The 13,537-nt window shown below is 43.3% G+C and overlaps 1 protein-coding gene and 1 non-coding gene across 3 annotated transcripts in view; both read right to left on the minus strand.

Annotated features, from left to right (window-relative positions):
- Positions 1-13,537, minus strand: part of NCBP3 (nuclear cap binding subunit 3) — a 32,266-nt gene that overhangs the window by 6,634 nt on the left and 12,095 nt on the right. For both annotated transcript variants that reach the window (XM_047757138.1, XM_047757137.1), the window contains exons 4-9: positions 9,807-9,932; positions 7,552-7,680; positions 6,587-6,663; positions 5,516-5,624; positions 2,408-2,507; positions 2,006-2,109 (exon numbers count right to left, since the gene is read on the minus strand). In XM_047757138.1, coding sequence (XP_047613094.1) covers positions 2,006-2,109; positions 2,408-2,507; positions 5,516-5,624; positions 6,587-6,663; positions 7,552-7,680; positions 9,807-9,932 — 645 coding nt within the window. The remainder of the gene's footprint in view (positions 1-2,005; positions 2,110-2,407; positions 2,508-5,515; positions 5,625-6,586; positions 6,664-7,551; positions 7,681-9,806; positions 9,933-13,537) is intronic.
- Positions 12,232-12,338, minus strand: LOC125115386 (U6 spliceosomal RNA). The gene has a single exon (XR_007132093.1). It is a non-coding gene; the product is annotated as a U6 spliceosomal RNA (small nuclear RNA).

Consider the following 13,537-nt stretch of genomic DNA (forward strand, 5'->3'; position numbering starts at 1 on the left):
AGCCATGCATGTTCCCTACTGTGGGCAAACAAGGCCCTGTCCTGCCTTTTGTTTCATCTCTCACACTGTAAACAAGTGTCCTTTTTGCAGTCTAGAGAGTGCTTATTAATGCTTTTGTGGCTTTTATTGGTGATTTCCCTGTTTAAAATAGCCTGCAGGGAGTTTCCGTCATGGCTCAGCGGAAATGAATCTGACTAGTATCCATGAGGACGCAGGTTCAATCCCTGGCCTCGCTCAGTGGCTTGAGGATCTGGCATTGCCATGAGCTGTGGTGTAGGTCACAGACGTGGCTTGGATCCTGCATGGCTGTGGCTGTGGTGCAGGTCGGTGGCTACAGCTCCGATCCCACCCCTAGCCTGGGGAACCTCCATATGCCATGGGTGCAGCCCTAAAAAAACAAAAACAAACAAAAAAAAAGCCTCCGAGCATAGTTCCAAAGCTGTCTAGTATTCCTAAGCACAGAAAAACTATGATGTGCCTTATGGAGAAAATACATGTTTTCGATAAGCTCTGTTCAAGCGTAAGTTGTAGTGCTGTTGGCCACGGGTCCAACATTAGTGAATCGGGAATATGTATAAAATAAGGTGTTTTAAACAGAAACACACATCAAACAAGGTTATATACGGATCATTTGATGCAAATGGTGTGTCCAGTCTCTGAACAGTTCAGCATTTGCTACTCCGACGATGACGGTGACTCTACAGAAGATCACCACCACGAAAAAGGAGCGTCAGCTGCACCTTTAATGGTCAGGGGAAAATGCTTAGAAGTGGAAGAAGTAGAGCATGAAATATGTGTCCATGACAGTTATTACAACACTTACTGTGAAAAGGAGACAAATAGGGAAAATGTAAAAAGAAATCAGTTTTCTTGAAGTGCTGGAATTGGAGGCAATTTACTTTTTAAGTTCTTTGCTATGAATATAAAGATTGCACAAGGAAACTATCTTAAAAGTAAATGAAATTGGAAAAGCCTAATTGTGTAACAAAAAAATATACACATTAAGATGCATATTTTGGAATTCCCATTGTGGCTCAGCAGGTTAAGAACCTGACACAGTCTACATGAGGATGCAGATTCAACCCCTGGCCTCACTCAGTGGGTTAAGGATCCAGAGTTGCTGCAAGGTTCGGTGTAGGTTGCAGATGCAGCTCAGATCCGGTGTTGCCGTGTCTGTGGCGCAGGCCAGCAGCTGCAGCTCCAATTTGATCCCTAGCCCAGGAACGTCCATATGTCACAGGTGAGGCGGTAGAAAGAAAAAGGAAAAAAAAAAAAAGACAAATATACAAGTTTGGATATTCTAATTAAAATGTGTAGATTTCACCTCTCCCTGTCTCAACGACAATGATAAATGCATATGTGTGTTATTCCATCTTTTACACTGACTTGGCTAGTTCTACAAAGCATGTAGAAGATTTCAGAGATTAGGTTCAAAATAAAAACAAACTTTATAAAACATAATGAAAATGGTTCTTTTACAATAAGCACCAAAAGAAAGGAAGGAAGGGAGGGAGGGGAAAGGGAGACAGAGAGGAAGAGCAAAAAAAAGGAAAAGGAAAAAACAAAACAAAACCCAAGTCACGATATCCCACTTGACGGAGGCATTCACACGCACAAGCCGACAAGCACAGAACACTAGACGGAGCAGCCTATTTTCATCATCAGACAAAGGAATGATAAAACCATCTAATCTGACAAAATAATTAACAAAATCTTTTCCATGCAGCTTTGATATTAATAGAAAAATTAGATTCCTAAGAGAAGTTTTAATTTTTCCCACATTTGGCCTTTACTGTTAGAACAGCTTTTATAAAATCATTCGACTTCATTGTACGGGCAATTTAAAATTAACTGTGACTTGACTTACTTTCCTATATGTTGGCAGAGGGTGAGGGCAAGGAAGAGAGGATGATAAAGTTTGGAACCTTAACAGACTGTATTAAGAATAAAAATATGATTTCGGGAGCCAAATATGTGTCTACCCAAGAGCTGAGCAGGCAACTACCGGAATGTCGGTGTTTATAGGATGTCAGGCCAACGTCGTCCCCAATCAGGGCTCTCTTCTTGATCACATCCCGCTGAATGCGACGGGAATGGTATCTTCGCTTCCTGCAACATTGCCAAAATGAGCACATCATCAAAAACCAGCAGGAAGGACCTTGGAATCCATGAATTAATTTCAACTACGCACTGACGCAATGTCAGGTGCTGAAACAGAGACATTTTACATGAAACTGAAATTCAGCCTTCTCACATCATCTACCACGGTTAAAACTCGTGAACTCTGTCTTCAGGTCTTCCTTCGAGTCCACACACAGTGTTGGCACGCCACCGCAAAACACCAGCTGGAGGATTAAGAAAAGCTTGAGCACCAACTAAACTATTGTATTTTCAAGTTTGCACTCACCAAGAATTACTAAGAATTCCTTTCATGCCTCCGTAATTTGGATTCCCATATTTCATGTAATACTGACTTCTTCTTGCTGCTCCAAGTTCCTTTTTGTCATCTAAAAAAAAAATTATAATAGTTATCAAGGATTTCTTGTGGATGTGAAGACAATGCTGAATGGATTATAAAAAAAGAAAAAATGTTTTTCATAGCTGGGATCAGATCAGCACAATCTGCCAACAAAAGGGAAAGACACACTTTAAACATTCACTCTCTGATTGTCTACTAACACAGTGCAGTGGGGAGGGGGTGGAGCAAAATCCAGAGATGAATGAGGTTAAGCTGCTGTTAAGGAGGTGACTGACCTCACAGAGGAAATACTGTTAAAAACAACCACCACACAAGGTACTGGGTCCCATGTGCAAAAAGAGAGCATCAGTTATTACCAGCATTTAGGAATCAAAAGGGCTTTTAGAAGAGGTGGTATTTTCACTGCCCTCCGAAAGATGATATTCATTTCTGAATGACAGTACTCCAGTAACACAGAATCAGGGTGAAAGAAACAGATTATATGTAAGTCCATACAGTTTGCAAACCATGTTTTCCAGTTTATCGTGTTGTTCCTCAAGATGGCTTAAGGAAAACAGCATCGCACCATCTATCTAGAATGCACTCAAATGGCTCCTCAAAGAAGTCAATACAGAAAAGGTCCCATTTATCAAGTTAAAATGCCAATGAATAGGAAGAAAAGGTGGTCGGTGACCACACGTATTTTCATCATATAAAGGTCTCTGACTGCAAAGGACAAACACTGAGGAGAATATACCCAGGGCCAAAGGTAAACTTAAGGACACAAACCAGAAGGTGCACTCTACAAAAAACATGCCCATCAGCTTATTGGAAAAATGGCTGATTCCAGATCTGGGGCAGGGAAAGTCCAAGGTGAGTCTGGAAAAGCAAGATGTTTTATTGTGCCACCAAGCAAGGAAGTGCTCAAAGAATCACATAGGCATGTCAAAAGAACACAGATTAAAGGGGCTCTACTGGCCAAATCCAATATAATTTGTGAATCAAAACGACACAACAGATCATAACTCGCAGAATAAAATAAAAATCCACGAGGAGTTACCATGTGGTGCAGTGGGTTAAGGATCTGGCATTGTTACTGCAGTGGTTTGGGTTGCTGCTGTGGAGGGGGATTGATCCCTGGCCAGGAACTTTCATGTGCCACGGATGCAGCCAGAAAAAAATTTTTAAATAAAAAATAAAAACCCATGAATCTAAACTGATATAAATAGCTAAATACATAAATAAATGGGTAAAAAGGGAAAGCTCTTCCTCACCACACTGCCAACGAATAAATGAGAGTTCAGAAGTCATCAATGGATGCTAAAGCTATTACATGGAAGTTTGATGAGCAAGAGGCTATTTACATAGTCGCAAAGCAACTCCCCATAAAATCTTTGAATTCTAAGTTGAAAAAGAGTAACTTTACAGTGGAGAACCCTGGCAATCGTTAACACCCCCAGGAATGGGACAAATAAATAGATGTGCCTCCTAATACGAAGCACGGAAAATGACACAAACTCACTTCTGTGGTATGCCTGCCTAAGATGCACAACACGATAATTATCAGGAGGAGACATCAGACAAACTGAAACTAAAGGGCAGCCTGTAAAATAATGAGCCTATCCTCTTCGAAAAATGTCTCAGTCAAGGAAAACAAAACAGAGTACCAAACAAAAGCCTTATGAATTGTTAAGAGGCTTTTAATTCCTTAGAGCGGTTCCACATTCTGGGAGGCTAAGGAGACATGGCGGACTTCATACCCCGTCAGTCCTGGAGTAGATCCTAGTACAGTGGGGAGCAGTGTAAAGAACAGTGCAGGAGTTCCTGTTGTGGCTCAGCAGTTTAAGGACCGGATGTTATCTCTGTGAGGGTATGGGTTTGATCCCTGGTCTTGCTCAGTGGGTTAAGGATCTGGTGTTGCCATAAGCTGCACCATAGGTTGCAGATGTGGCTTGGATCCAGTGCTCCCGCAGCTGTGGTCTAAGTCCCAGATGCTTTCAGATTCGACCCCTGGCCCAGGAACTTCCATATGCCACAGGTGTGGCTGTAAAAATAAAATAGGAATAATCCAAATGTATTCACCATCATCACCATCGTCAAGAACTGCTATCACTTACGCAGCACTCACTACATGCCAGGCAGTTTTCATTTTCAGAGGTGGGGAATTACAGGAAGTGGTAAAATATGAATGTGGACTACAGATCACATAACAGTAGTGTATTAATGTTAAATTTCCTGATTTTGGAGTTTCCTCTGTGGCTCAGCGGTAGCAAATCTGACTAGTATCCATGAGGATGTAGGTTTGATCCCTGGCCTCGCTCAATGGGTTAAGGATCAGGCATTGCCTCAAGTTATGGTGTAGGTTGCAGATACATCTCAGATGTGGCACTGCTGTGCCACAGGCCAGCAGCTATAGCTCTGACTGGATCCCTAGCCTGGGAACCTCCATATGCAGCAGGTATGGCCCTAAAAAGCACCAAAAATTTTTTTCTCATTTTGACAACTGTGTGCGAGACAAAGTCTTTGTTCTTCAGAAATATATATTGAAATATTCAGGGGTGAAGGGCTGTCATCTCCAATTAACTCTCAATTGATTCAAAACACACATACACACTATAAATGCACACCAAATCATTGTGCATAAAAAGCCTTATGAATTGTTAAGAGGCTTTTAATTCCTTAGAGAATTAGAGTTGAATGGCACTAGTAGCAATGTCCAAGAAGATATTGCTATGATACATAAAATATAATTTAAAAATTTTTTCATAGTTCAGATGATAAATTGGCTGAAAAGCAGAGGGGGCATACTGGCTTTAACAGAAAATAATCTACCTTAGCCAGAAATAACTAAAGTACACAAATGACTAATATTCACTTTCAATGTCTGAAATGCCAACTCACGCAGCAAGCCATCAATTTTACGAGCACGGAAAGATTACAGTCTGAAGGATCTTTGAGACCACCTGATTTAACTTTCGATTCAAAAGAGAGAGAAGGTGTCACTTGATAAAAATCATTTGGTTAAAAATAAAAATCACTACCAGTTATCACATTTACCTTTCGTCGCAAATCTCATGAATAACCGATTTCCTTTAGCAAGTTTGTTAGCTGGGCGAAGATCATTCCTTAGCAGAGACTCTTCTTCTACCTGAGACAATGTGTCCAACTTAAGGAAAAAGAGCATTTTCAATACAAAAATTAAATTCAAATTTACTCAGTAGCAAAGGTACCAGTGGTTAAGAAAGCAGTCTGTCTTTAAAAGCACCCATCAGCAAGAGAGCGCCAGTTCGGCTGCAGGATGTCTAAGTCAGAGGGCTTCCTCGACCACCTGCCTAAGCGAGTCGTCTCCATCATCCTCTAGCCGCTTACCCTTCTTTACTTTTCTTCACAGCACTCATCCTTCCTGACATTACATTACATATCTGCGTATCTGTGTACTGTCTGTCTTCCCCACTAGAATGTAGGCTCCGACAGGGCAGGGACTTTGTTTGCTTGACGCTATATCCCCAGCACCTAGAATTTGGTATATAGCAGGCACTCAATAAATAATTTTTAAATGAATACACTTTAACATTTCCAACAACAGTACATACTCCATTAAGAAATATCCCATTACTCGCGCCTCCTTAATGCTACTGATTGAGTAACACTTCAGGAGTTCCTGTGGTGGCTCGGCAGTAATGAACCCGACTAGGGTCCACGAGGGTGCAGGTCGATGCCTGGCCTCACTCAGTGGGTTAAGGATCCAACAGACACGGCTCAGATCGTGTGTGGCTGTGGCTGTAGGCTGGCAGCTGTAGCTCCGATTCGACCCCTGGCCTGGGAACTTCCATACGCCACGAGGGCGGCCCTAAAAAGAAAAAAACAAAAACAAAAACCCCACTTCAAGATATTTCTCAAGACAATCATTTCCTTTAATAGAGAAGTGGAGTACTCGTCTAAGACATCAAGATCAATCGTTCACTACAGCCACACGAACTGAAAGGCCAAGAGCCTGGTGCCCCCTCAGGAGGTCTGAGGTGAAAGCCAGAGGAAGAACACGTCGCAGCACGTCATTAAGGCTCACCAGCGAGACAGGAAGCAGCTGTCTACAGCGAAAGCTCTGGACACCTTCACCCTCTTACTGACCTCTGCGTCACTGGAGTTCTCATCCTCAACTTCTCCTTCTTCAGCCTCGTCATCGTCTGAACTGTCTTCCTGCTTGTCTACACGGAACGCCAGGCAGCGGAAACAGACACAACATTCACAACATTGTCAGTCGAATACGATAAATAAAAACCTTAACAAAATTAAAATATTTCAAAAATAAAATGGAACGCGAGGGACAAGATGAACCTTAACATAACTCCATCTCGTGTATGTTAAAAGTCTACTATTTTCTGGAGTTCCCGTCGTGGCACAGTGGTTAACAAATCCAACTAGGAACCATGAGGTTGAGGGTTCGGTCCCTGCCCTTGCTCAGTGGGGTAACGATCCGGCGTTGCCGTGAGCTGTGGTGTAGGTTGCAGATGCGGCTCGGATCCCACGTTGCTGTGGCTCTGGCGTAGGCCGGTGGCTACAGCTCCAATTCGACCCCTAGCCTGGGAACCTCCATATGTCGAGGGAGCGGCCCAAGAAATAGCAAAAAGACCAAAAAAAAAAAAAGTCTACTATTTTCTCCTCCTCTTTATGAATGATCCAAAGCATCATAGCTGACTTCAGAAAAAACTGGCCATGAGAATGCTAGGTGACACTTTGCACAGAAATTCAACGTGTAAAGAATAGGACTTTCAGGAGTTCCCGTCGTGGCGCAGTGGTTAATGAATCCAACTAGGAACCATGAGGTTGCGGGTTCGGTCCCTGCCCTTGTTCAGTGGGTTAACGATCCGGCGTTGCCATGAGCTGTGGTGTAGGTTGCAGACGCGGCTCGGATCCCACCTTGCTGTGGCTCTGACATAGGCCGGTGGCTACAGCTCCAATTCGACCCCTAGCCTGGGAACCTCCATATGCTGCGGGAGCGGCCCAAGGAATAGCAAAAAGACAAAACAAAAAACAAACAAACAAAAAAAGAATAGGACTTTCAGCCCCAAAGTCCCTCCTTTGTGGCCAGTCACCTTTTTTACTTTTCTCAGATGACTTGTCCTCACTGGCATCCCTGCTTCTTATCTTATCCAGGGCTGGCAGAGAACTCATATTGATAAGGGCTCTTGCGGCCGTCATTTCATCCAACCAAACGACATTACCTAAAATAAGATGTAAAATAACATGTTACATCCCATCCAAACAAGGAGTTTCTTAAGAACAGAGACTACATCATGTTCACTGCTATGGTCTCCAGTAGCTACAAAGTGGCATCAGTAAATATAAAATCAACTCATAACAGGAAGCACAGAACATGGCAGTAAAAGCTTTGATAAAATTAGCCTAGCGTTGCCTTCACACACTGGACTCAACAGAAAGGTCTAGACTTCCATGGACAAGGGTTCTGTATATTAAGACTGCCTGGCAGTGAGTGTCACACATAATGTTCGCCGTCCTTAATGATGACGATGATGCTGTCAAATAAATTTGGATTATCCTTTATTCTTCTGCCCCCACATGGAAGTCCTCTGCTGCTACTTGTCGTCCAGACATAGTAAATGATGTCCCCCTACTGTCAGGTGACAATGGCACCCATGGGATACACACCATGGAGGTGTGACAGCCACTTGGCTTTGCAGCAACCAATTTAATCTGCTTCTTTAAGTGAATTTATCAAGGAAAAGGTTTTGAGAAGTTTAACTCTAAAGCATTATTTCTCAAACTGATGTCTCTGTTATCCCTGTCTCAGTTTGGGAAATGAAGGTCTAAGGATTCTCATTCTTGTGAATAATATGCCACATGGTCTTAAGCAAATAACTTCTCCCTCTGTTTCGCAGTTTCTGATGTACAGCAGGAGTTAGCTGAACTGGATGATTCTAAGGGTCCCTCTGACTCAAACATCCCTTAGTTATAGTTCTGTTAAATCAGGGGTTAGCAAATGCAGCCCACCACCTGTTTATTCATTCATTCATTCATCCACCACCCAGCTATTTACATGTTTTATTTACAGCTTTATTTAGTTATAATTAATGTACAAAAAACTACACATCCACCACATGTTTGTATAGAAAACAGCCAGGTTCATTCAATTATACTGTCTATGGCTGCTATCATGCTATAACAGCTGAGCTGGGTACACTCCATAGAGACTGTATGGCCTGCAAGGCCTAAAATATTATCCAGCCCTTACAAAAAAGGTTTTCCAACCCCTGCTTTGGATGGTCTAAGTTAGAACCGAAAAAAAAAAAAAAAGGAGAAAAACCTTTTACTTAGTCATATTTCTTCTTCTTTCAGTGAAAACACTGAAATAACATCTAAAGAAAGCAGCCAGGAAAACCAGGTCAGCAAGCTGGCAGTAATTAAAGCCAGACTAGAAGTGAATTAAGACAAGAAGCCAGTGGCAGTTTCCTGGTGGCCCAGCAGTTAGGGACTCCGTGTTGTCACTGCTGTGGCTTGGGTTCAGACCCTGGCCCAGGAATTTTTGTATGCCATGGATGTAGAAAAAAAAAAAAAAAAAAAGATAAGCCAGCAGCTTGGTTACCAGAGGTCAATTCAGACTTGGAGTGGGAAGCAAGTTAAAAAGTACAGTTAGCTCACAAGTGGAACAGCTCACAGATTAAGGCAAAGCAGATGAAGTGCCAGAAAACATGATTCAAAGCAAGCAGAGGTAGAGTTCCTGTTGTGGCTCAGTGGGTTAAGAATGTGACTAGTATCCATGAGGATGCAGGTTCGATCTGGGTTAAAGGATCTGGCATTGCTGCGGCTGTGGCAAAGGCCAGCGGCTGCAGCTCTGATTCAACCCCTAGCCTGGGAGCTTCCACATGCCACGGGTGCAGTCCTTAAAACAAACAAACAAATACAACAAGCAAGCAGAGGTGAGAGGTCTGGCACAGTGTCTAGAGGGTTCTGGTTGAGCTCAAGGTCAGAGACAGCCCTCTAAAGAGCTGTATGGCAACTGCAATGACAAAGTCCAAAGCCCTGAAAATGGAGCCCCACGTCTATGCAGTTGGACCCACCTCTTTGTTGGGAAACCCACTCAGACGCCAGCAACCACTCCTCCAGCCCTGATCACCACCTCTGAGCTGACTTAGAACACTCATGGTGTGTAACCTAGCCAGACTGGTTAATGCACTCTGGTTCTCATCAATGGGCAGTTTTTTTTCTCTCCTAGGCTAAAGCGCAGAGGTTAGACATAGTCTGGCTACAATCATTCACCATCTGGGATGGCAAGAAGTCTTTTAAAACCGTAAACAAAGGCATACTCAACAGGACACCTGGGTGTACTTACAGGAGGTATCATCCAACCACTCAATGTGAGCTGGAGGATATTCTTTAAAATAGGAGAAGATGTCCTGGGTACTCATCTCATCTACGCCACAAATGTAGATGGTCTCCAGTCTCACTTTGGGGATTGCTAGAAAAACCAGACGCAGAAAAGATGATGGAATTTTCTCACCTGCTGCTGCACATCCCACCAGCACCCCTTTAGAACAGTTCAGGTAACGGGTATTTTAAAAGCTTAGGCTGAAAGAGACGACAGTTATTTCAAAAGAAAATGAGACTTGACAGCAAGGTAAACTACATTGATTTTTATCACAAAACAATAGCATTAAACAAATGACAATTCATAACAGGCCTATTAGGCTAAGAAAGATTAAACAAATGGTGTTGACAATGAACATGATAACTGCCCCCCCCCGAAATTAACCTGTAGTAATGAAAACACCAAATTCAACAGGATTATTCATTGAACCTGATAAACAGACTCTAAATTTTTTTTTTTTTTTGTCTTTTTTGCCATTTCTTGGGCTGGTCCGTGGCATATGGAGGTTTCCAGGCTAGGGGTTGAATCGGAGGTGTGGCCACCGGCCTACACCAGAGCCACAGCAATGCAGGATCCAAGCCTCATCTGCGACCTACACCGCAGCTCACAGCAACGCCGGATCCTTAACCCACTGAGCAAGGCCAGGGATCAAACCCGCAACCTCATGGTTCCTAGTTGGATACGTTAACTACTGAGCCACAACAGGAACTCCCAGACTCTAAAATTTTTTAAAGATATGTCAAAGAGAAATGTGAGATAGTCAAGACAATTTGGAAAAGAAGACAAGACACTGCACCAGGATATAAAGCCAAGTATGAAACAAAGAAAATCCTACAAAGAAATCCTACAAACCAATACAAAAACAACAGCCCCAAATAAAAACGGGCAAAGGACACACACAGGTAACTCACATAAAAAGAAAAAGGCCAGTAAACATATGAAGAGATGGCTGCCCTCACCGCTAATCAGGATAATGCACATTAAAACAAGCTATCAGGGGAGTTCCCGTCGTGGCTCAGTGGTTGAAGAATCCAACTAGGAACCATGAGGTTTGGGGTTCGATCCCTGGCCTTGCTCAGTGGGTTAAGGATCTGGCGTTGCTGTGAGCTGTGGTGTAGGTAGCAGACGTGGCTCGGATCCAGCCTTGCTGTGGCTGTGGTGTAGGCCGGCGGCTATAGCTCTGATTCGACCCCTAGCCTGGGAACTTCCATATGCCGCAGGAGCGGCCCTAGAAAAGGCAAAAAATAAATAAATAAATAAATAAATAAAGGTATCAGTTTTCACTAATCAGGTTTTATGTTTTTTAGTATCAATTGGTGGCAGCCTGGGAAAAGAGCCACTCCCTCTGCTGGTGGGAGTGTGAACTGGCACAGCTACCCTGAAGGGCAAACTGGGAGTGTCTATTACAAATGTAAATTAGCACATGACCTCAGGCATAGGCATTCTCTTCAGCACCCACCCTAAACACAAGTGGCTTCACAAGTGGCTCACACAAAGAGTTTGTTGTAGCACTGTTTTAATAACTCAGTAGCTATCAGAGGATAAATTATGGTTTATCCCTAATACTAAGCAGTTAAAAACAAGGTAAGTTACTATATACCATGGAAAGATTCTAAGACACATCACTGAATGAAAAAAGCAAGAAGCAAAAAATATACATTAAAAAATTAAAACACAAACATCACCATATATTTTCTAAGGATACACATTTATGTACACAAATAGCTAGAAAAAGACATGGAATAATTTGCTCTACACTGACAACTGTTACTTCTGGGAGGGAAGAAAGTCTGAGGAATGTGGTCAAAAAGGAACCTCAGGAGTTCCTCCTGTGGCGTGATGGGATCGGCAATGTCTCCGCGGCGCTAGGACGCAGGTTCAATCCCCAGCCTGGCATAATGGGTTAAAGGATCCAGCGTTGCCACAGGTGTGGCTCAGGAACTCCTGACCCAGGAACTCCATAACCTCAGGATGGCCCAAAAATTTCAAAACAAAAACAAAAGGAACCTCAGCCTTACCGGAATTGTGATACTTTTTTTACTAAATATTTTAAGCACATTATTTCATTTAATCCTTTTAATTGTGAATTATGCAAATATGTCAACAATAAGAAAAGTTCAGCAGAAACGAATCTGACTAGCATCCACGAGGCTGAAGGTTTGATCCCTGGCTTCACTCGGTGGGATAAGGATGCTGCGTTGCTGTGGCTGTGGTGTAGGCCAGCAGCTGCAGCTCTGATTCAACCCCTAGGCTGGGAAGCTCCATGTGACACGGGTGCGGCCCTCAAAAGACAAAAAGAAAAAGAAAAAATATTTTTTAATGATTTGTATTTTTTCCATTATAGCTGGCTTACAGTGTTCTGTCAATTTTCTGAGGTACAGCAAAGTGAAAAAATATGGAACACTTCATGAATTTGTGTGTCATCCCTGCACAGGGGCCATCGTCATTTTCTCTGTATCATTCCAATTTGAGTACATGTGCTGCCAAAGCGAGCACCCCACCACCTAGTTTTATTGCTTAATTTCTCTAAAAGATTTGAGGCAAATAAAACATTACAGGAGTTTCCATTATGGCCCTGCGGGTTAAGAACCCAAAGTAGTCTCCGTGCGGATGCAGGTTCATTCCCTGGCCTCCTTCAGTGGGTTAAGAATCCAGCATTGGAACTCCCGTCGTGGCGCAGTGGTTAACGAATCCGACTAGGAACCATGAGGTTGCGGGTTCGATCCCTGCCCTTGCTCAGTGGGTTAAGGATCCTTTGGCGTTGCCGTGAGCTGTGGTGTAGGTTGCAGATGCGGCTCAGATCCCGCGTTGCTGCGGCCCTGGCGTAGGCCAGTGGTTACAGCTCCAATTCGACCCCTAGCCTGGGAACCTCCATATGCCATGAGAGCGGCCCAAGAAATGGCAAAAAAAAAAAAAAAAAAAAAAAGACAAAAAAGAATCCAGCGTTGCCACATCAGTACAGGTCCAGATGTGGCTCGGATCCTGCACTGCTGGGGCAGTGGTATAGGCCATCAGCTGCAGTTCTGATTTGATCACTAACCTGGGAATTTCCATATGCCACAGGTGCAGCTATAAAAAGGAAACAAAAAAATTACATATAAAACTAAGGCCTGTGTAAGATTTCCACATCTCTTCGCTACCCCACTACTCCAAAGTAATTCTGCCAAAAATTCAACATCCATTACTCCCAAGTCTGTTTTTATACGTCATATATTTTATTTATTTATTCACGTATTTATTTTTTCTTTTTTGCTGCCCTGCACATGGCATATGGAGTTCTCAGGCCAGGGATCAGATTCGAATCGGAGCTGCAACCTAAGCCACAGCTGTGGCAACGCCATGTCCATGACACATTGTGCTGGGCCAATGATCAGACCCGTGTCCCACTGCTCCCAAGATGCCACCGATCCCACTGTGTCACAGCAGCAATTCCAATATGTCATATATTTTATTTAAAACAAATGAGGAGTTCCCGTCGTGGCGCAGTGGTTAACAAATCCGACTAGAAACGTGAGGTTGCAGGTTCGATCCCTGGCCTCGCTCAGTGGGTTAAGGATCCGGCGTTGCCGTGAGCTGTGGTGTAGGTCGCAGACACGGCTTGGATCTGGCGTTGCTGTGGCCCTGGCGTAGGCCAGCGGCTACAGCTCCGATTAGGCCCCTAGCCTGAGAACCTCCATATGCTGCAGGTACAGCCC

Source organism: Phacochoerus africanus, chromosome 14 (assembly GCF_016906955.1).
Source record: "Phacochoerus africanus isolate WHEZ1 chromosome 14, ROS_Pafr_v1, whole genome shotgun sequence".
In the NCBI taxonomy this organism is placed as follows: Eukaryota; Metazoa; Chordata; class Mammalia; order Artiodactyla; family Suidae; genus Phacochoerus; species Phacochoerus africanus.